Consider the following 23,807-nt stretch of genomic DNA (forward strand, 5'->3'; position numbering starts at 1 on the left):
ACAGGTGATCTCTGCAGTAGAGGCTTCGCTGTATCCCCCCTGGTGGCTGTGGTATATTCCTCATGTACAGGTGATCTCTGCAGCAGAGGCTTCCCTGTATCCCCCCTGGTGGCTGTGGTATATTCCACATGTACAGGTGATCTCTGCAGCAGAGGCTTCCCTGTATCCCCCCTGGTGGCTGTGGTATAATCCTCATGTACAGGTGATCTCTGCAGCAGAGGCTCCGCTGTATCCCCCCTGGTGGCTGTGGTATATTCCTCATGTACAGGTGATCTCTGCAGTAGAGGCTCCGCTGTATCCCCCCTGGTGGCTGTGGTATATTCCACATGTACAGGTGATCTCTGCAGCAGAGGCTTCGCTGTATCCCCCCTGGTGGCTGTGGTATATTCCTCATGTACAGGTGATCTCTGCAGCAGAGGCTTCGCTGTATCCCCCCTGGTGGCTGTGGTATATTCCTCATGTACAGGTGATCTCTGCAGTAGAGGCTTCCCTGTATCCCCCCTGGTGGCTGTGGTATAATCCTCATGTACAGGTGATCTCTGCAGCAGAGGCTTCCCTGTATCCCCCCTGGTGGCTGTGGTATATTCCTCATGTACAGGTGATCTCTGCAGTAGAGGCTTCCCTGTATCCCCCCTGGTGGCTGTGGTATAATCCTCATGTACAGGTGATCTCTGCAGCAGAGGCTTCCCTGTATCCCCCCTGGTGGCTGTGGTATATTCCTCATGTACAGGTGATCTCTGCAGCAGAGGCTTCGCTGTATCCCCCCTGGTGGCTGTGGTATATTCCTCATGTACAGGTGATCTCTGCAGTAGAGGCTTCCCTGTATCCCCCCTGGTGGCTGTGGTATAATCCTCATGTACAGGTGATCTCTGCAGCAGAGGCTTCCCTGTATCCCCCCTGGTGGCTGTGGTATATTCCTCATGTACAGGTGATCTCTGCAGCAGAGGCTTCCCTGTATCCCCCCTGGTGGCTGTGGTATATTCCTCATGTACAGGTGATCTCTGCAGCAGAGGCTTCCCTGTATCCCCCCTGGTGGCTGTGGTATATTCCTCATGTACAGGTGATCTCTGCAGTAGAGGCTTCCCTGTATCCCCCCTGGTGGCTGTGGTATAATCCTCATGTACAGGTGATCTCTGCAGCAGAGGCTTCGCTGTATCCCCCCTGGTGGCTGTGGTATATTCCTCATGTACAGGTGATCTCTGCAGCAGAGGCTTCGCTGTATCCCCCCTGGTGGCTGTGGTATATTCCTCATGTACAGGTGATCTCTGCAGCAGAGGCTTCCCTGTATCCCCCCTGGTGGCTGTGGTATAATCCTCATGTACAGGTGATCTCTGCAGCAGAGGCTTCCCTGTATCCCCCCTGGTGGCTGTGGTATATTCCTCATGTACAGGTGATCTCTGCAGCAGAGGCTTCCCTGTATCCCCCCTGGTGGCTGTGGTATATTCCTCATGTACAGGTGATCTCTGCAGCAGAGGCTTCCCTGTATCCCCCCTGGTGGCTGTGGTATATTCCTCATGTACAGGTGATCTCTGCAGCAGAGGCTTCCCTGTATCCCCCCTGGTGGCATGGGCGCGGATGTACCCACTCACCCCCCTCCAGCAGCCGGATCCCCTGCGGTGACACCTGGACGATGTACTTATTGTCTCCGATGTTCCCGGCGTACACAGTGGGGCCTTGGGTGACAAAACCACTTGTGTCCAGCTCCATGATCTCCTGCCCGGTCTGAAGAATCTAAAGGATGAAAAACAAAGAAAAGACTAAGAAAAAGGAAAATGGCAACATCAGTATAAGCCGCCCTTCACATGACGGACCCCTATGTACCCCCGCTACAAGATCTCAGCATGAGGGGGGCGTCACAGAGACTACGGGGGGGGGGGGGCGGCATTCCTGAGACTATGAGGGGGGGGGGGGCAGCATTCCTGAGACTATGAGGGGGGGGGGGGTCGCAGAGACTACAGGAGAGGGGGCGCATCTCCGATACCCCAGGGGATCATTCCTGACAGCTCGGCCTGGGGGTCCTTTGTGGCCCATGGTCCGGTCACCGATTTCCATATTACAGTCCAGGCCGTCCTGCAAACTTGAGCCCAGGACCCGGCGTATAAAAGATGGCGACACAATAGAAAGGTGCAGAGATTTGGGGGTCCGCCCGAGCTGGATGTGACCCAGAGACCTCTCCCACCCTCGAGGGGACAGAAGAATCACTGGCGACATTTCGGGATTTCTGTCTCCATTATTATTTCATACCTGTTTTGCTTATTTGTGCGTCGCTCTATTTAAAAGCTTAAACTTTAATAAGTTTGGTCCTTGTCTGCTGTACAGAATCCCCATCCTCCGTGCGCTGAAGAGCGGGGGCAACGAGTCCCAGGCTGGGGGACAGGAGGGGCGGCGTGTGTAAGGCTGCGTGCCCACTAGGTTTTTCAAGCGTTTTTTTGCCGCGGAATTTCCGCAGCGAAAACGCTTAAAAAACGCTTGGTAATCCATGCCCCCCAATGATAATCCACATGTGCTGTAACCATGCTGCGGATTATCATTGCGGAAAAAAACGCAGCATGTCCATTAATTTTGTGGACACGCAGTGTAATTGCCGCCATTGACTTGCATTGGATCGCATAATATTAGCATCACTACATGTGCACAAGCGGATATGAAGCGATTCAATGTGCGGATGGTACCCGGGTCTGGAGGAGAGGAGACTCATCCAGACCCCGGGACCATAGAAACTGTAAAAAAAAAATTAAGGAGATTATACCCACTTTCCGATGGCCCCCGGCCTCCTCAGCGATGCGTGCGGTGCGTTGGGCGGCTAGCGGTGGTGTGAGGACCTGACATGACGTCATTGAGTCATGTGACAGCTCACGGGACCGCTGACGTCGGCGGTCACGTGACCTGTCACATGACTCAATGACATCTTCGCAGGTCCTCACACCACCGCGAGACACCGGACGGAGCGGAGAAGGAGACCGCGGGCCATCGGAAGGCAAGTATAATCTTTATTTTTTACCATTCTTATTCTTTTTAACTATTACTTGGTCACACTATATATGCCGGTTGCCGGTTGCATGGATTTATATAGTGTGACCAAGTTGTCAAGCACTTTCCAAGTGATGATAAAATCGCTTAACAACCCGCATGCGGAAATGCTGCAAAAACACTTGACAAACGCTTCTACCTGACGGGAAAAACGCACGCACAATCCACATGTACAAACCGCACGCGCAATCCGCACGCACAATCCACATGTACAAACCGCACGCGCAATCCGCACGCACAATCCACATGTACAAACCGCACGCGCAATCCGCACACACAATCCGCATGTACAAACCGCACGCACAAACCGCACGCACAATCCACACGCACAACCCGCACGCACAACCCGCACGCACAACCCGCACGCACAACCCGCACGCACAACCCGCACGCACAACCCGCACGCACAATCCGCACGCACAATCCGCACGCACAATCCGCACGCACAATCCGCACGCACAATCCGCACGCACAATCCGCACGCACAATCCGCACGCACAAACCGCACGCACAATCCGCAGGTACAATCCGCAGGTACAATCCGCACGCACAATCCACACGCACAATCCGCACGCACAATCCGCACGCACAAACCACACGCACAATCCACACGTACAAACCGCACGCACAATCCGCACGCACAATCCGCACGTACAATCCGCACGCACAATCCGCACGCACAATCCGCACGCACAATCCGCACGCACAATCCACATGTACAAACCGCACGCACAATCCGCACGCACAATCCACATGTACAATCCGCACGCGTTTTTCCTGCCAGGGAGAAGCAGAAAAAATATGCAGCATTTCTGCATCGTGGGCAGTTAGCCTAACAGAGTGTCTGTCACGCTGTCTCTGTATACTGGAGGTAGGGGGCCTAAGCTGACCCTAAGCTGGGGCCCTGACTAATCCCTCAACCTGGAGGTACTGTTAAAGGTACAGAGGTCCAGGCCGCCAGCGTAACCCCTACCTCCTGAGGATCCCTGCACCTAAGTAATCTAGTCCTGAGAAGGACCCCTGATCACAACAAAAGGGGACAGGTAATAATATGCCCACACTCAGTACTTAGACGAACGAGACAGTACAAGGGTAAAACCAAAACCACCTTGCATACAAAAACTACACAACTACAACAGAGGGAACACCAACGGGAAAGGAGATAAATGATAAAGCGAGGAAGGGAAAAAACACTCCAAATACACTTAGCTCTGAAACTCCAAATACCACGATCCGCTCTTTTAGTCTGCATGAAATGCTTTCACCGACACTTCCCTAACAGACCGGCAGGCATTTGAAGGAGTCTCACTACAGCAGCATTGATTGCAGCTGGGCGAGGCTGGACCTCGTCTAGCACAGAGAGAGAGAGTTAACTCCCTCACTGCCGAAAAACACAAAGCACCAAAAACTCAGCTGCGAGAAGTCAGGCTGTGCAATCGTGACGATCTTCGTGGCGACACAACCATGACAGTGTCCCCCTCCAGCCTGTTTTCATGGACCATACTGGACTCAGGCCTAGATTAGCATTTTCTGTCCTGCATCTAGTGGGGGCCTGGGGGTCTTTGTTCCTCTCTGTAGGGGGCTTCTGGAGTTCTAGAAGATTCCTCATTCTTCCAGTTACCTGTAGTAAATGTGTAAGGGGGTGCGGTGTGAGTATCTCTCCTCAACCAGGGGGCTGATCCCAGGGGATGTAAGACACTAAGACACATGTTCAGTTAGTTAGTGCTGTGTGAAGGGCTAGGACCTGTGCTGAGGCCAGATCCCGGTGTCATGTATGGACTATTGGAGATCCGTTGGACTATTGCAGATCCGCTGGACTATTGCAGATCCGTTGGACTATTGCAGATCCGTTGGACTATTGCAGATCCGTTGCCACGTGGGATTGTGATCTCTCGCCACCCTGCTGGATTTGAGGACTTAGTCTGGGACTGTTGTTGCATTGTACTCAGCGCTGGATTACCGGGTGGCGCCCCCATATTTGTCCCTTTCTGTATTACTGACTCCCAGGAACTACAGCTACGTTTGATGGTATATTCTCCCAGCCTCAATAAAGCTTGTTGGATTGTTCATTGGCCTGCTGTCTGAGCGTGGGAATCTATTCTCACGGTGCAGTCTATAGCTGAGATTTAGGGCTAGGATGAGTGCGAGGAGACAGCTGAACCCGCACATTCCCATCACGTGCTGAGGAGAGTGGACATGACAGGGCGACCAACAGCCGAGGTGACAGAAGACGGATGTCCTCAGGAGATTGGCTCCCGGCAACAAGCAGCACTAAGACCCTGATTAATAACCAACATCACATCATCGGCGGACGTCGCTAGAGGAGGGGGCCATCATATAGCACACAGGACCCCCAGACTGCAGACCGCCACCACTGGGGAAGAGTACGGGACCCTCCACCAGACTATAGGACCTCAACCCTCAGGAGGAAAGTACGGGACTCCCCCACCAGACTGCAGGACCGCCCATCAGGAGGAGAGTACGGGATCGCCCCCACCAGACTGCAGGACCACAACCCTCAGAAGGAGAGTAAAGGATCCCCCACCAGACTGCAGGACCACAACCCTCAGGAGGAAAGTACGGGACCCCCCCACCAGACTGCAGGACCGCCCATCAGGAGGAGAGTACGGGATCGCCCCCACCAGACTGCAGGACCACAACCCTCAGAAGGAGAGTAAAGGATCCCCCACCAGACTGCAGGACCCCAACTCTCAGGAGGAGAGTACAGGACCCCCCACCAGACTACAGGACCCACCTCCCTGTGAAGAATATTCAAGATAATCCCATGTCAATCATTGCGCCCTGTTTGGTGGGGATTATAGAGATCTTCAATGTACAGTGTAATTCAACACTCCTGCAAGAGAGGGGGCCGAGAGGCAGAGAGTGACATACCTCACAGCAGCTGTGAGCTGCACAGGACAACCCCCTGTGGACTCCAAGCCATGGGGTCCTGTGTGTCAGATATTATAATTCAACACAGAGTTATGGGAATACTATACACCCCAGTGATACACCAAGTAGATTTTGGAAACCCATGTCACCCTGGCTTTCAGCACAGTCCAGCGTGCCCAGGGAAAGGGAGATACACGGCACAGCCCAGCAGGGGCCCCTAGGGCCTCAGTGCTTAGTATCCACGCATAGCAGGGGCCTGGCTGGATCCGATGACCATCCATTAAGGAGGTATAGCCCATTTTAGGTTTTGGGGAGTTTTTAGGTGAGAGACCAGTGGTGGAGACTTGAGCTCAACCAGGGGGCAGTAAGGGGAGTGACCCAGAGAGGCTAAGAGCGCCTGCAGCTAGAGCCCAGTGTCTTTTTCCCGGGGAGGTCGTGACGACACGTCGTGTGGGAGAAGTCCTGCAACAAAGAGAGAGGGCCCACAATCCTCCCATGTGGCAACCCTTCTGGCGAAAGCCAGGCCTTCCAGACTCTTAATAATTGCTGTATATCTTTTGTACCCCTACTATTGTGTTTGCAACTCTGACTATTGTGTATGTATAACCCTTAACCATAGAACGCATACCTGGGGCCTCGCAGGCCCGCCCTGTTAATTGTTTTCTATTTTCTGCAAGATTACTTTAGTTAGAATTTTGAAACTCTAGGTATTCCTCAGGAATATAGTTGTTTGTCATTTCCAGTTGTTCATTTATTTTTATGTTACAGGCATTTTCGGTATAACAACTCTTTTTTGAAAATACCCATTTTTATGGTCATGCGTTCTAGGGTTAAGCATATAGAGTATTGTCTAGTGTGCCCTTATGGCGATTAAATACATAATTTAACCTTGGGCTGCTCTTTTCTCTCAATCCACGAACTCTCATGTCCATTGTTCGGTCCAACGAACACGGTACCGGGTTGGTTTCTAGCCCGATATAATTCCGTTATATGTAATAGAAACTAGTGGCAGCTCTCCCAGGCCCTGCTTCACTGGAGCTAGTGAAGGAGCCTCTCAGCCTGTAAGGGGTGTGAGCGAGTGTGGTGCCACATCAATGACCGAGTGGGCCACCTCTTCTCACTCCCTGGTGCCTTCTTGTACCCGTGTGGACAGGGGGTGTCTGTGTATAACTGTACCAATCAGACCTTACGCATCCTAGAGGGGGTGCGGAACGTCACATAGGTGCAAAGGGCAGGTCTGTACCACGTGCTCCATTTGACGTAATTGTGGCGTCAGGCGGGTGGCGACGTGTGGATCCATCACAAGTGGTGGCAGCGATGGGATTCTGCGGGGTCTCTCTGCTGCCATTTCTTCACACCCCCCCCATCAGGTGGAGAGTAAGGGAACCCCCCACCAGACGGAGAGTACAGGAGCCCCACCAGACTGCAGGACCTCAACCCTCTGGAGGAGAGTACAAGACCCCCCACCAGACTGCAGACCGCCACTCCTAGTGTCCCATGACTTACCATGGTGGAGTCTTCACGGCTCAGGATGAGGAATCCATGGCGGTTCTTCTCCTCTTCGTCCTCCACCATCGTTCCTTCTGCGTCACTGGGCTGGAAGAAAGAAGATAACGAGAGTCACAACAGCGGAGGATGAGGACAACAGAATGACGATGAGACTACCACCACCAACCTCCTCCTCTTTCCTCTGGGAAGAGATCACCGTCCACATGTCGTGACATCCAGGAAGCTCAAACGTGGTCACCACCTGCGGGCGGATGCTTTTCTGTGGGAGGAAAGAAAAAAAAAAAAAAAAAAAAAAAAAAAAGACTCATCATCCTCTGCATGATCACAACCCACATCCTCCATGTCCTCGGGGGAAGCCTCTGGTTGCCACCACCTTCACCCTACGATCACCTGCAGGACGGACAGCGCCCCATTCTTCCCATATCCAGAGCACAGGACGATCTCCAGATCCGGCTCCGGGCTGCTCTGAAACTGAAGAATCAGGACTGTTACTCCCATCATCCACAGCAGCATAACCACAATGTGTACGCTGGGTAAAGGTCAGTGACACTGGGGGGCACAGGGTTGGCCTCACCTCTTCAGACAGGAAGGCCGGTTCTCCCATGGAGGCCATCGCACAGGGGCCAATATTCAGGATACTGTCACACACCTGGAGGAGATGAGAGATTACAACCTTCAACATTGCCAGGCGGGGAAGGGGACAATATCCAATAGCTGGTTCTTATGTGTCCTTCTACTTTAAATCATTAAGCGTGGATTTTACATAAAACGCACGAGAAATTGAGTACAAGTGAGATAAAGAAAAAAGGTTTTATTGTAGCAAAAATATACACAATATTATATATAAAATGTACTGAACATTCTGCAGCTTTATGGGAAATTAATTATTCAGCCTTTTCTCTTATAGAAGGCCTGCGGATCTTCTCGTCATCCCTTTTCTCTTATAGAAGGCCTGCGGATCTTCTCGTCATCCCTTTTCTCTTATAGAAGGCCTGCGGATCTTCTAGTCATCCCTTTTCTCTTATAGAAGGCCTGCGGATCTTCTCGCCACCCCTTTTCTCTTATAGAAGGCCTGCGGATCTTCTCGCCATCCCTTTTCCCTTATAGAAGGCCTGCGGATCTTCTCGTCATCCCTTTTCTCTTATAGAAGGCCTGCGGATCTTCTCGTCATCCCTTTTCTCTTATAGAAGGCCTGCGGATCTTCTCGTCATCCCTTTTCTCTTATAGAAGGCCTGCGGATCTTCTAGTCATCCCTTTTCTCTTATAGAAGGCCTGCGGATCTTCTAGTCATCCCTTTTCTCGTATAGAAGGCCTGCGGATCTTCTCGCCATCCCTTTTCTCTTGTAGAAGGCCTGCGGATCTTCTCGCCATCCCTTTTCTCGTATAGAAGGCCTGCGGATCTTCTAGTTATCCCTTTTCTCGTATAGAAGGCCTGCGGATCTTCTCGCCACCCCTTTTCTCTTATAGAAGGCCTGCGGATCTTCTCGCCACCCCTTTTCTCTTATAGAAGGCCTGCGGATCTTCTCGTCATCCCTTTTCTCTTATAGAAGGCCTGCGGATCTTCTCGTCATCCCTTTTCTCTTATAGAAGGCCTGCGGATCTTCTAGTCATCCCTTTTCTCTTATAGAAGGCCTGCGGATCTTCTCGCCATCCCTTTTCTCTTATAGAAGGCCTGCGGATCTTCTCGCCATCCCTTTTCTCTTATAGAAGGCCTGCGGATCTTCTCGCCATCCCTTTTCTCTTATAGAAGGCCTGCGGATCTTCTCGTCATCCCTTTTCTCTTATAGAAGGCCTGCGGATCTTCTCGTCATTCCTTTTCTCTTATAGAAGGCCTGCGGATCTTCTCGTCATCCCTTTTCTCTTATAGAAGGCCTGCGGATCTTCTCGTCATCCCTTTTCTCTTATAGAAGGCCTGCGGATCTTCTCGTCATCCCTTTTCTCTTATAGAAGGCCTGCGGATCTTCTCGTCATCCCTTTTCTCTTATAGAAGGCCTGCGGATCTTCTCGTCATCCCTTTTCTCTTATAGAAGGCCTGCGGATCTTCTCGTCATCCCTTTTCTCTTATAGAAGGCCTGCGGATCTTCTCGTCATCCCTTTTCTCTTATAGAAGGCCTGCGGATCTTCTCGTCATCCCTTTTCTCTTATAGAAGGCCTGCGGATCTTCTCGTCATCCCTTTTCTCTTATAGAAGGCCTGCGGATCTTCTCGTCATCCCTTTTCTCTTATAGAAGGCCTGCGGATCTTCTCGTCATCCCTTTTCTCTTATAGAAGGCCTGCGGATCTTCTCTTCATCCCTTTTCTCTTATAGAAGGCCTGCGGATCTTCTCGTCATCCCTTTTCCCTTATAGAAGGCCTGCGGATCTTCTCGTCATCCCTTTTCTCTTATAGAAGGCCTGCGGATCTTCTCGCCACCCCTTTTCTCTTATAGAAGGCCTGCGGATCTTCTAGTCATCCCTTTTCTCTTATAGAAGGCCTGCGGATCTTCTCGCCACCCCTTTTCTCTTATAGAAGGCCTGCGGATCTTCTCGCCATCCCTTTTCTCTTGTAGAAGGCCTGCGGATCTTCTCGCCATCCCTTTTCTCTTGTAGAAGGCCTGCGGATCTTCTCGCCATCCCTTTTCTCGTATAGAAGGCCTGCGGATCTTCTCGTCATCCCTTTTCTCTTATAGAAGGCCTGCGGATCTTCTCGCCATCCCTTTTCTCGTATAGAAGGCCTGCGGATCTTCTTGCCACCCCTTTTCTCATATAGAAGGCCTGCGGATCTTCTCGCCATCCCTTTTCCCTTATAGAAGGCCTGCGGATCTTCTTGCCACCCCTTTTCTCGTATAGAAGGCCTGCGGATCTTCTCGTCATCCCTTTTCTCTTATAGAAGGCCTGCGGATCTTCTCGCCATCCCTTTTCTCGTATAGAAGGCCTGCGGATCTTCTTGCCACCCCTTTTCTCATATAGAAGGCCTGCGGATCTTCTCGCCATCCCTTTTCTCTTATAGAAGGCCTGCGGATCTTCTTGCCACCCCTTTTCTCATATAGAAGGCCTGCGGATCTTCTCGTCATCCCTTTTCTCTTATAGAAGGCCTGCGGATCTTCTAGTCATCCCTTTTCTCTTATAGAAGGCCTGCAGATCTTCTTGCCACCCCTTTTCTCATATAGAAGGCCTGCGGATCTTCTCGTCATCCCTTTTCTCTTATAGAAGGCCTGCAGATCTTCTAGTCATCCCTTTTCTCTTATAGAAGGCCTGCGGATCTTCTAGTCATCCCTTTTCTCTTATAGAAGGCCTGCAGATCTTCTCGCCATCCCTTTTCTCATATAGAAGGCCTGCGGATCTTCTTTTGATCTAATTTCTCTTATAGAAGAATAAAGTCTAAAGTTCCCATAGCTTTCCTTCACGTGCACAGAATGCCATGTAGGCGCTGAAGCATACGCGCTGCCATTGTGCACTAGCACAGCTTTCAGACTTTCTTTGGATGAATCAGAGTTTCCACTCGCTCACATTATTTTCAATCTTACATTTTTCCATCAACCCTAGAACATCACTGCAATACACCAGAGCACAGCCTTTTTTCTGCTTCAATACCATGAAATACAGATACCAGGCGCGAGCAGGTTCTCTTCCTTTAGTCTAGAGCCTAAAAGTTCTGCAGAATGTTCAGGAAGGTCCAAGTCCCTGACAATCATTTAATTCGAGCTGTGAATAAAGCCGTGGCTGGTTTGGACTTGGACTTAGTCAGCTGTAACGGGTGTATCAGAGGTGACAGACCGTCGCCCTGCAGTTGGTTGCAGGAGATCTCTACGTTTGGCATTAGACATCTTTTTAGATGAGAGGTTGTCTCTAGGACCTTGCGGCTACCTCCCTCTGGTAATTAGCTCCCTTGGCTGGGTGTATATATACCAGGTGTGTCTGAGCGAGAGGTGCCGGAGATATTCATTTTTACTTGTGAAGGCTTAGCAGGAGCAGTACTTCGTCCTCTCTGGAGCCTGATGCCGAGTTTGCATTTGTCTGGAGTCATCTAAAGCTAAGCAATCTCCCACTGTTTGTCTACCCTTGTTGTCTGGAGTTTAGTGGAGATCGACTAGTGCTCATCTCCTCCCATCCCTAGCCATACGCCAGGGGAAGACAGGGCGAGGAACGTATGCGGCAATTGCTGAGGAGGCAATATAGGGATGGTAGTAGAGACAGGGTGATGCTAGACCAGACTAGGAGGTCTCCACTCCCCCCTTTCCCTAGAGTCTGGGCTCCCTTTCCGTCTTCCCTCGGTGTTGCACTAAGTCTTTCCCACACCTGGCGTGACATCAGCATCCTGCTCTTCATGTCCTGAATCTTCTGGATCAGGTGGATCTTCAGGTTTCTCTGAAGGTGAAGGGTCAGGTATTCCTGGGCAGGGCGAATCGCTGACGGGAGGTCCTGGTATATAATTTGCTTCTTATTCTTAAGGTTGAATGTACAACAGTACTCGTGGTCACCATGATATGGCGGTTCCTCCTGATCATCGGCAGAAAGCAAAGCTCTTCATTCCCTTCCCACCATGGTTGGAGGTCTTCTACACAGACAGGACACGTGGAGCCCACGACTTGTCCCGATCTTCTAGCTTTACCACAGTATGCAGAATACACTTTTCTAACGAAGTTCCTTATGTTCCTTCACTACAAGACTGTAGATGTTGGGTGAATTAAGACACCCCCTGCAGCCATTTCCATCACGTTGCTAGAAACAGAAGCTTAACCCACCACAAGCCCTAAATCCTGGCAGCATTCATAGTGCACAGCGCCGCCACACTCTTATCAACTCTGTCCAAGAGAAAGTCTGCCTCTGCCCCCCCCACAGCAACCAATCACAGAGCAGCTTTCACTTCTAACACTTCTGTGGTAACATGAAAGCTGTGCTGTGATTGAACGCTGTGGACACCACCACTCTTCATGGAAGCTGGATGAGAGAATCTTCTCTGCCCACAGCAGCCAATCACAGCACAGCGTCCATTAACTTCTAACCAATCTAATGACACCAAATCATCCAAAGGTCACGCAAAGGGGTCAAAATGCGGTGCAGGAAAAAGCCCATGAGGTCACAGGAGGTCAGTGTGTGATAAGACTGCAGAGGGAATCTGATTGTTACTTTCCATAATCACCTCTTACTTGTCACCATCAGGGCCGGGGTCTCCCCCGAGAAGCCCCTCACTCACCTCAAAGGAGTACGTGGAGAGCTGAGTGCCCGACTGCATCTCGTTCCCGTACACCTCGATCTCATCCACCTCGTCCAGCGCCACCACCTTACTGCCTGCAAGAGAGAGCGGAGCTACAGGGGCCGCCGGGAGGTATGGGGGCCGCCGGGAGCTACGGGGGCCACCGGGGGAGGGAGGCACCGGGGGAGGGAGGCACCGTGAGGTACAGGGGCACCGTGAGCACCCACCGGCTGCAGGGGACGGGGCGGCTGAGCCAGAGGCGGACATATGGTGCACTCACCTGGTCGGAAGAGAGAAGCGTCCACTCGTTTCTTTTTACTTGGAGGTTCATCCTAGAAATGAAGAATGGCAGCCATCACTATAGACGCCATGCAGAGGACCACCTGATGTGTACGGGGGCACCAGACAGAGGATATCGGGGGATATAGGAGCCGGCGGCCGAATGCAAGCACCCAATCCTTTTGTGCATCATGTAGAAAAGCAGGAAAAAGGGGCTCCAGAGAGGCGGGGGAGGATATGAGGGGCACCACTCCGGAGAGCCCAGGGGGAAGGAGGGGGGGCACAGGCACCGCTCCGGAAAGCCCAGGGGGAAGGAGGGGGAGCACAGGCACCGCTCCGGAAAGCCCAGGGGGAAGGGGGGGGGGGCACAGGCACCGCTCCGGAAAGCCCAGGGGGAAGGGGGGGGGGGGGACGCAGGCACCGCTCCGGAAAGCCCAGGGGGAAAGGGGGGGGGGGGGGGGGAGCACAGGCACCGCTCCGGAAAGCCCAGGGGGAAGGGGGGGGGGGGGGCACAGGCACCGCTCCGGAAAGCCCAGGGGGAAGGGGGGGGGGGGGGGGGGGGCACAGGCATCGCTCCGGAAAGCCCAGGGGGAAGGAGGGGGGGCACAGGCACCGCTCCGGAGAGCCCAGGGGGAAGGAGGGGGGGCACAGGCACTGCTCTGGAGAGATGGGGGGGCACAGGCACCGCTCCGGAGAGCCCAGGGGGAAGGAGGGGGGGCACAGGCACCGCTCCGGAAAGCCCAGGAGGAAGGAGGGGGAGCACAGGCACCGCTCCGGAGAGCCCGAGGAGGGGAGGGGGGGGGGGGAGCACAGGCACCGCTCCGGAAAGCCCAGGGGGAAGGAGGGGGGGGGGGGCACAGGCACTGCTCCGGAGAGCCCGAGGAGGGGAGGGGGGGGGGGGGGGGGGGGAAGCACAGGCACCGCTCCGGAAAGCCCAGGGGGAAGGAGTGGGGGGGCACAGGCACTGCTCCGGAGAGATGGGGGGGCACAGGCATCGCCCCGGAAAGCCCAGGAGGAAGGAGGGGGGGGGGGAGCACAGGCACCGCTCCGGAGAGCCCGAGGAGGGGAGGGGGGGGGCACAGGCACCGCTCCGGAGAGGTCAGGGGGTCATCCTCCCATCATACGGGGATAGTATCTGAAATGAACGTCCTAGCCGCACGTACAACCGCACAGGATACGGCACTCACCGGCTTCTCGGGGTCCTTGGTGCTTCCTGAGGGGCTGTCCTGGGCCTTCTCTGTGTAGCGGAGCAGTAGAGAGTTCCCTAAACGGGATCCCAGAAATAGATACCCTGACTCCATGAGAGTCATCTGCAGTGAGCAAAAGAAAGTCAGACACAGTCAGACCCCCTACAGCCCCCAACACCATCGCCTGCATCTGAGGTGCACTAATACCCACTGCACCGCAGAGACCCCACATGTGCCGTCGCTTCCACTGCAGACGCAGCCTCCCACCAACCTTCACACCAGTGACAACACATCGTACAGAACTGCAAACACATCGTCGCTGCCCTTCCTCGTCAGAGCCCCATCCTCTCTCCTCATCAGCACCCCATTCTCTCATCAGCACCCCATCCTCTCCCCCCTCTGGATACTCACGGATGTGGTCAGGACACTCGCTGCCGCCTTGTCAAAGTGGAAGGAGCGAACGCTCCTCATCCCATCTGTGATCAGAGTCAGGACGTAACTGGAGGGGACACAGGAATCAGGGTCACACCGCAGGCACAACCCCAGGGGCAGAGCCGGCCCTCCCCGGCCCAGCCCCGGCGGCAGCCCTCCCCTGCACTCACATCTCACCGCCCTTCAGGGAAATCACCATCTTGTCATATGAAATGAATGTGGCCTGACAACAGTCCAAAGTGATCCGGACGCCGTCCTGAGGCTCTGTGGGACAAGAAAGATATAGACATCACAGGGGAACAGATATGACGGCCGGCGGCACGCGGGGCCCGAGCGAGAGAGACCGCGACGGCCGGCGGCACGCAGGGCCCGAGCGAGAGAGACCGCGACGGCCGGCGGCACGCAGGGCCCGAGCGAGAGAGACCGCGACGGCCCGAGCGAGAGAGACCGCGACGGCCGGCGGCACGCGGGGCCCGAGCGAGAGAGACCGCGACGGCCGGCGGCACACAAGCAGCAAAGAGGGAGGTTTGGTGCAGGAATGGCAGCCTGTGCCACTTGGAGTGGTGGAAGAAAGGGGGGACCGTGGCACCGCAGACGGGGCGAGGCCAGGACCAGTGGCACCGCAGACGGGGCGAGGCCAGGACCAGTGGCACCGCAGACGGGGCGAGGCACAGAAGCTGGCAGGGTGAGAAGGAGCAGAAGACTTACTCAGAGGGAAGGAGGTGGTCCCGTTGGTCAGACTGTTGAGGGAGACGCCGTACGGGGGGACGCTCTGATTCAGATAAAGCAGCGAGTTTACGGCAAAGATGACAACACCACCTGCAGAAGAAGAAGAGGAGTAACCCTGAGTACCGACCCTACAACTACTGCAGACCCCTCTGGGCATAATCACTCTACAAGAACATCCCACACTCGAACTCCATGACTACATGCCCCTGGGCAGGCGCTGGGGGTCTCCAGAACAGATGGCACCATACATGGCGCTGCTCGAGCTTCACAGTCCCTGACTGTCAGCGCGGAGCCTACAGTGGAGCGCACAGCCAAACCGGGCAGAACGCAAACCCACAACCACCTGATGGGCTCACTAACATGTACCAGAACCAGAGTCCAGGTGCTGCCCCACACCCGTCCTCTATACCCGACCTTACCGCCAGACAAGCCTCACAGGGAGATGCCCCTCCGACATGACCCAGAGACGCGGCCCCTCACTCACCGATGGGCTTCGGCACGGCCAGGGCCTGAGTGCAGTCATAAGGCAAACTGGAGAGCGACCAGATGACAGGGTGAACCTTCTGCAGGATGTTCAGCGAGATGGCCACGATGCTGCAGGTGTCCTGACGCACCGCCACGCGGCTGCGGAGAGAGCGGACAGATCAGTACAGCCGGACCACCCCAGTCCAGAGAACGTAAAGACCGACCCACACACCCCCTACAGAAAATGTAAGGTCAGGTCCACACTCTCCCCACAGAGAACATACAACCGGACCACTCCAGTACAAAGAACGCAAAGACGGACCACCACCTCCCCCTACAGGGAACGAACAGCTGGACCCAGCCCCTCCCCCTACAGGAAACGTAAATTCAGGTCCCCCCCCCCCGCTCCACAGAGAAAGTACAGCTGGACCCCCGCTGCTTAGTGCCACCTACCCCGGCCACGTCTGGTTGGGCTCGAACAGGATGAGCAGGGTGGGCTCGTAGTAGCCGTGGAGGAACTGCAGGTCGATGATGTTCAGCAGCTTCTCGTCCAGTTCACGAACGTCAATGATGTAACTAGGGAGGAAGCTGGACTTCTGCCTGCGGTGAGACACGGGGGTCACCAAGGAGGACGAGACCCCCACTGTACACAGGAGTCACCAAGGTAGATGGATCCACCACTGTAAACAGGAGACCCCCACACTGCACACAGGGGTCACCCAGGATGACGAGACCCCCCCCCCACCCCCCAGGAGGTCAAAACCCCCCCGCCTCCCCACTGTACACATGGGTCCCAGGCCTGCACCTACCCCTCGGCCATCTGCCCCTCGTGCTCCTCGGCCAGGGTCTCTCTCCGGAAGGGCAGCACCACCAGCCGGGTGCCGTATATCAGCATCACCGCGCAGCGGCCGTTGGGGTCCACCCGAACCTTGGGGATGTGCACGTTCTGCACAAAGCCATCCTGAAGAGAGAGAAGAGAAGACCCCCGGGGGGATAATCCCCTAGTGTCGCAGAAGCCACCCAGAGAGAGTAACCAATGTAATGACAGTCTGCCACCCCCCACGTGCCACTACAGGGGCCGCACAAGATCCCGCCAGCCTCAGCGTGCCCCATCTACAGGGGCCGCACAACATCCCTCCAGCCCCAGCGTGCCCCATCTACAGGGGCCGCGCAACATCCCTCCAGCCCCAGCGTGCCCCATCTACAGGGGCCACGCAACATCCTGCCAGCCTCACAGTGCCCCATCTACAGGGGCCACGCAACATCCCACCAGCCACAGCGTACCCCCTACAGGGGCCGCACAACATCCCTCCAGCCCCAGCGTGCTCCATCTACAGGGGCCGCACAACATCCCTCCAGCCCCAGCGTACCCCATCTACAGGGGCCGCACAACATCCCTCCAGCCCCAGCATACCCCATCTACAAGGGCCACACAACATCCCTCCAGCCCCAGCGTACCCCATCTACAGGGGCCGCACAACATCCCTCCAGCCCCAGCGTACCCCATCTACAGGGGCCGCGCAACATCCCTCCAGCCCCAGCGTGCCCCATCTACAGGGGCCGCACAACATCCCACCAGCCCCAGCGTACCCCATGTACAGGGGCCACGCAACATCCCTCCAGCCCCAGCGCACCCCATCTACAGGGGCCGCACAACATCCCGCCAGCCCCAGCGTGCCCCATCTACAGGGGCCGCACAACATCCCTCCAGCCCCAGCGTACCCCATCTACAAGGGGCCGCACAACATCCCTCCAGCCCCAGCGTACCCCATCTACAGGTGCCGCACAACATCCCACCAGCCCCAGCACGTCACCTACAGGGGCTGCACAGCGATGTCAGATAGGACAATACTACATCCACACCCAGTAGCCAGGTGTTCCCTGCTCCTCCATCATGTGGCGCACTTCCTCAGGGTTCACACCCCTCTGTACAGAATCGTGGCACAGGTGTAGTCAGGCGCTCCTGGCTCCCCACGGTATCAGTGCCGGACACATACCCGCAGCTCCGGCTCCTCAAAGTAATGGAGGGACAAGGTCTTCAGGTCGTGGGTGTCTGGATCGTACTCCACCACGGACAGCTGGTGAGACGAGGCACATGGTGATGAGCGGCGCCTCACAGCGGCCCACCCCAGAAGCCTCCCCCCAAAGAGACCCATCCCAGATGCGCCTCTGTCTAGGGTGGGCCGCCTGGGGGGAGACACCCGCATCTGGGATGGGTCTCTTTGGGGGGAGGCTTCTGGGGTGGGCCGCTGTGATGCGCCTCTGTCTAGGGTGGGCCGCCTGGGGGGAGGCACCCGCATCACAGCGGCCCAACCCAGGCACCTCCCCCCAGTGGCCCACCCGAGCCGCAGGCGCCTCCCAGCAGCCCGCCCCGGACACACTCGCCGGCTCACCTTGGCATCCGTGAAGCTGAGCAGCAGGGCGTCCCTCTTGGCTCCCGCCAGCTGAACGCTCGCCATGGACATGATATTACCAAAGAAGGAGAAGGAGGCCATCAGCTCCAGCTTCTCTTTGTGGCCCCTCGCGTCTGTGAACACAAGGGGGCACCATGAGCAGCGGAGGAGGATGGGGGGGATGGGACGGTGGTCAGCGGTGTCAGCAGCGGGGGGGGCGACCTTACCTGAGGCTTTCTCCCCTTTACTGGAGCTCTGAAAAACAAGAGCACAAACCATGAGGAGGTGGAGGCGGCAGCGGGTACTGACACCACAGAGGCTGGCACAGTGGAGAGGGGGACAGAACGCCCCCACAGGAGGAATGGGGCACTGTCACCTGTGTCATATATAGTGGTGATACAGGGGCAGAGAGAGGAGCCGGCGCTCCCCACACCTCCAGCAGAGGGCGCTCTCCCCCGACGCCCCCTCTATATACAGATTACACAGGGGATGGGGGCCATTGAGCGCACAGCACCCCGGCAGGCGATGACACACCTCAGCGTCATGGTTCAGGCGGTACACGTAGAGCTGAGACGTTCCAGCCACCACCAGGTTCCTTTCAGTGTTAGAGAAGAAATTGCAGAACATGGAGAACTCTAGCCCGGTGGGGGGATGGGCCTGCCGGTACACAGCGTACATCCTGAAGTGGAAAGGAAACAGTCAGCAAGGAGGAATGAACATAAAAGCTACTGGCAGGATGGACTGGTCAGGAGGGGGCAGTGTTCGTACGGGGCGAATGTGCAATGTCAAAAAATATTAAATCTCTGAAGTCACTCGCCCCCTCCCTCCTTCCCTCATTTGCAACCTGAGCCGACTCTTAGATGTAGGATTAGACAATAGACTGATACAGGCAGGAAATTAAATTTGAACCAGCTTAATTAACATGCAAGAGCTTCTTGTAGGAAAAAGTGCTATACAACTGACAGGTAATTGAGGCAGGAGGAGTCTTTTCAGAGAATTGGACAACCATAGAGACATGTGTTGATGCATAGACACCGTTTAACATATGGGCCAGGTGACTGAATTAAGATGTGTATTGCATATAGACAGGACACAGCTTGTTAAAGGGGTTTTCCCACAAACAAAAGTGAATTTTAAAAATTAACCCCGTCAGGGAAATATTGAAGTCTGTCATAGACACTGACCATTTCTCCCTTATACCCCTTTTGGTCAGTACAAAGCTGTTCCATAATTGGGGCTTTGTGTTGAAATTTTTAACACAGTCATGAGTAAGGCCTTGCACAAACAAATGCCAGCCAAGAAGTGTTATAACTTAGTTAAGATGTGAGCATCTTGTCCCTGGCAGATGCAGGGGGTAATTAGTGGCAGGATTGCAATAATTAGCGTTTAATGCTCAGTTTGATTTGAGCATTATCGAACGTGACCCGTTGCTTATAGTTCTTATTCCCCCCTGGCAATGAGTGTTCTTCTATTCTCCATGGGTTCCCTTATACCTAAGGGGAGATCTGGCCACACGCCTCTTGTGGTGACATGTGGGCCGGTCTCCAGCTTGTACATGTTTATTAAAAACACTAACTTCTACAATAACTCATCGCTCGTTGATCGCAGAAGCTTGCAAACTACGCCATTTTTCCAGTTATGATTTTACCTTCATTTAGAGACCACATGTCACATAGCTGCAGTCTGCTATTCTGGTGTTTTTGCGCTACAGCTTCCCGATTTTGCTTACAGCAATGAGAAACTATGTATAAGCTCCTCAGCTGTCCCTGCCACTAAAAATATAGGTCCCGTTATTGTCGGACGCATGGAACATACAATATTCCATATTTTGTTTCAGAGTCGAAGGGTCTATAGATTTCTTTTTAAGCTCGGGAAGCAAGCTCCAATAGTTACACACAAATTATTGCAATCCTCCACTAATTACCCCCTGCGTCTGCCACTTAACTAAGTGATAACACTTCTTGGCTGGCATTTGTTTGTGTAAGCTCTTACTCATGACTGTGTTAACTGGGGCTTTTTGCTGAGATTTTTATGGAGACAGCTTTGTACCGACCAAAAGGAGAATAAGGGAGAAATGGTCAATATCTATGACAGACTTTCAATAATCCTCAATATTTCCCTGACAAACCCTATATAAAAAAAAAAAATACCGACGTATAATAAATGCAATAAACCGCCTACAAAAACAACAACCAGAAATCCTACAGAAATTATTCAAACTTCGGCAAAAAATCTTAATAAAAGCCAAAATTTTATTGATACATGAACACAGAGACATATAAAAGGGGGATGGACAAATGGGATGGGAAAAACTAAAAACAGAAACAAAAAGGTGGAGGGAGATGGATGCGCAATTCATTGATATACATGTAACATTGTCAAAAAAACGCCATGTGGTGCAAAATAGATCTGTATATTTATCACTCAGAAAACAAGAAAGGCTAAGAATAACTCAAATCATAAAAAGGGGAGAACATTCTTTATTATTGCACAAATCCCAATATATTATACAAATACCTATCTCATAATACCTATTAATCGTAATTTATACCATGACTATATAAAACATGATTGAATAAAGATTTATTGGATGATACAGAGCCATATGTGCATACATAAATGTGGAGTGTGTGCGTATCATAATTATACCAACCTTAAACTAGACAGGGTCAGACTGCTGGATTACCCACACCCCCCACTCATACTGCACCCCCCACAGATTACCCACACCCCCCACTCATACTGCACCCCCCACAGATTACCCACACCCCCCACTCATACTGCACCCCCCACAGATTACCCACACCCCCCACTCATACTGCACCCCCACAGATTACCCACACCCCCCACTCATACTGCACCCCCCACAGATTACCCACACCCCCCACTCATACTGCACCCCCCACAGATTACCCATACCCCCCACTCATACTGCACCCCCCACAGATTACCCACACCACCCACTCATACCGCACCCCCCCCCCCCCGCGGATTACCCACACCACCCACTCATACTGCACCCCCCCGCTGCCAGCAAGAATCCCTAAAGCATAACTTACTTGTATGAAGAAAAACACCATTGATTGATGATAAACACAGCGTGAAAGATGAATACAATTCATGTGCCAGGCGCAATACCCACCCATACAAAGGCGCACCACTTTCCCCTCCACGACCGTGAACACCCACCCATACAAAGGCGCACCACTTTCCCCTCCACCACCGTGAACACCCACCCATACAAAGGCGCACCACTTTCCCCTCCACCACCGTGAACACCCACCCATACAAAGGCGCACCACTTTCCCCTCCACCACCGTGAACACCCACCCATACAAAGGCGCACCACTTTCCCCTCCACCACAGTGAATACCCACCCATACAAAGGCGTACCACTTCCCCCACCACAGTGAATATTGACAATATGTTACACCATATATATCAATGAATTGCGCATCCATCTCCCTCCACCTTTTTGTTTCTCTGTTTTTACTCTTTCCCATCCCATTTTTCCTTCCCCGTTATATGGCTTTGTGTTCTTTGTTCATGTATTAATAAAATTTTAGCTTTTATTAAGATTCTGTATGTATTTCTGTACACGATCAGACAGAATGATTAAAATGAACTTTTGTTTGTGGGAAAACCCCTTTATGGGTCAAAGGGAATATCTCACACTCTTTAGAATAGCATTGTCCTTCACAGGTGCACATTCCTTTCACCCACACATATGCTGGACACTAAACCCAATAGGGATGAGATGTACATTCTCATCGCCAGGGCAAGGTGGGGGAAGAATATGCACACTTTTTCATATCTGTGGTACCTGCCTATGAGCCATAAATCCACAGTGACCAGATAACTGACAACAGCTATGTCATGTTTGGTCTCTAAGGAAAGATTAAATCTCGATAAAAATATGGCGTCAATCTCCAACTTATAAAACCATCCGGCGAGGAATTATCGCATAAGTTGGGGATTTCATAAAATCATGAAGGGTTGAGACCAGCCCACAACCCTGCCCAGGTGTGGGTGGGACTCATGGGCTGATAAAAGATCCAGCGAAATTATCTGGGTTCATGCAGAGAGATACATTTTTCAAGTATGCAGGGACCCCGTTCAGGAAACGGCCACTCGAAGTGCTCTCCTTCGACTAACCTGAATAGTCTCTGCAATCGGTATATAGTAAGTTCTTCTGTTAATCCTTTTTATTTTCTGTGACTGTATATGCGGTATTGTTTTGTCCCCTTTGTAAAATGGTTTGTATATTTTTTCATTAACACTGCCTCCCTTTAGATTAAATATAAAATGTAATAGTTCTGTTTCTTCTGTTCTGTAATCGTGCCTCCCCCGAAGCCATATACGCTACCAGAAAGCAGGCGTCCGATCAGGCCTGTATTTAAAAACAGATTGGTGGTGGCAGCGAGTAGCGTGGGGGTTATCGTGGAGTTAGCAGGGATCGTATGGGGGTATATACACAGATTCTATGTGCTGGAATCCGGAGGTGTATTTGCCATACGCTCAGTGTTAGAGTCCGATAACCTGGGTTCTGCGTGACTCCCAGCCTGTGAGCTCTGTGATATTTGGGATATAAGTCCCTGACATGCAGCATTATCAGTAAAGGGCGGATGTGCAGCATGATGAAACCGCGTTTACTCTTAATTATGCCAGGCGTATTATTCAGCAGGCCCAGGAACATGACTTATTGTTCATATGAGCCTGAACGTTGACTCTTGTTGTAGGTGGAGTTGATGTTTGTTAATTTGTTGAATGGCTGCTGACTACCTATTGTACCAGTCCCTGCAGCTTACTGTTCTGCCATCATTCAAGTACAAAATATGCAGGTTAATTTAACACTTTAACAATGAGGGATTATCTCCTCCCACATCCCCCCAAACCTGTGTATAATGGCCTGAAGGACAGCTGTGGGTTTAAAACGGACCTCTCTCCTTCTACAGAGACTCTAGAGGACAGTAGCCAAGAGACCATGGCTCCATGTCACGGATGTGTCAGGTGTGACAGTCGCTCTGGAGGCAGCTGCAGAAGGTGCAGCTTCAGAGTCTCTGCCTCCTGCCGGGCAGAGACGCCGTTCCCCTCACCGCCGTGGTCCTGGTCCGGCGTTTTCCTGCTCCCCTGCTGCTGTGGCACGCACCTTCCCGGGCACTGTGCTTAGGGCGCGCACTCCCTCCCCCTCTTAAAAGGGGCCACGCGCGCCATCCTATAGAGTCCCCGGCCAATGGCCAGAGGACTTCTATATAAGGCACCTCCTCCAAAATGGAGGTGCCTGTGCAAGGTTGTTGAGCTAACACTTGCTTCAGCCCTCAGGTCCCGCTGCCTGTCAGTCCAGCCCGCCAGTCTGTCTAATAGTTCTGCCCGCCAGTCACCTGCCATGCCCGCCAACCCGGAGCACCTACCAAGTAACCTGTCGTGCCCGCCTGCTTGCCTACCCAGAACGCCTGTCTGGCTATCTGCCGTACCTGCCAGCTTATCTACCTGGACCACCCGTCAGCCTTCCTGCCGTGCTCATCCGCTGTAGCGGTCAGCTTCTGTCATCTGACCCGTGGGAGTCACCTGCTCTCACACAAGGTCGGTCCCAGAGTGGCACCTGGTCCACCTGCCCGGTCCCTCCCTGGTTCACGGAGTCGACAGCCGCCGTGTGACCTGGGTCGGTCCGACTAGGCACTTAGTCACACCCCTCTGGTCCCTCCTTGCACTGCAGC

At 53.4% G+C, this 23,807-nt stretch overlaps 1 protein-coding gene across 4 annotated transcripts in view; it reads right to left on the reverse strand.

Moving 5' to 3' along the window:
- Positions 1 to 23,807, reverse strand: part of CPSF1 (cleavage and polyadenylation specific factor 1) — a 61,570-nt gene that overhangs the window by 28,854 nt on the left and 8,909 nt on the right. For all 4 annotated transcript variants that reach the window (XM_073680135.1, XM_073680134.1, XM_073680131.1 and 1 more), the window contains exons 2-19: positions 18,625 to 18,769; positions 18,318 to 18,345; positions 18,091 to 18,224; positions 17,695 to 17,775; positions 16,507 to 16,658; positions 16,151 to 16,297; positions 15,717 to 15,856; positions 15,212 to 15,322; positions 14,674 to 14,767; positions 14,483 to 14,570; positions 14,072 to 14,194; positions 12,886 to 12,937; positions 12,606 to 12,700; positions 8,006 to 8,080; positions 7,822 to 7,902; positions 7,598 to 7,690; positions 7,429 to 7,518; positions 1,590 to 1,731 (exon numbers count right to left, since the gene is read on the reverse strand). In XM_073680135.1, coding sequence (XP_073536236.1) covers positions 1,590 to 1,731; positions 7,429 to 7,518; positions 7,598 to 7,690; positions 7,822 to 7,902; positions 8,006 to 8,080; positions 12,606 to 12,700; positions 12,886 to 12,937; positions 14,072 to 14,194; positions 14,483 to 14,570; positions 14,674 to 14,767; positions 15,212 to 15,322; positions 15,717 to 15,856; positions 16,151 to 16,297; positions 16,507 to 16,658; positions 17,695 to 17,775; positions 18,091 to 18,224; positions 18,318 to 18,345; positions 18,625 to 18,768 — 1,870 coding nt within the window. In that variant the 5' untranslated portion in view covers position 18,769. The remainder of the gene's footprint in view (positions 1 to 1,589; positions 1,732 to 7,428; positions 7,519 to 7,597; positions 7,691 to 7,821; positions 7,903 to 8,005; positions 8,081 to 12,605; positions 12,701 to 12,885; positions 12,938 to 14,071; positions 14,195 to 14,482; positions 14,571 to 14,673; positions 14,768 to 15,211; positions 15,323 to 15,716; positions 15,857 to 16,150; positions 16,298 to 16,506; positions 16,659 to 17,694; positions 17,776 to 18,090; positions 18,225 to 18,317; positions 18,346 to 18,624; positions 18,770 to 23,807) is intronic.

This window comes from Phyllobates terribilis, unplaced genomic scaffold, assembly GCF_046119375.1.
Source record: "Phyllobates terribilis strain yellow unplaced genomic scaffold, ASM4611937v1 Scaffold_4__5_contigs__length_816908805, whole genome shotgun sequence".
Classification (NCBI taxonomy): Eukaryota; Metazoa; Chordata; class Amphibia; order Anura; family Dendrobatidae; genus Phyllobates; species Phyllobates terribilis.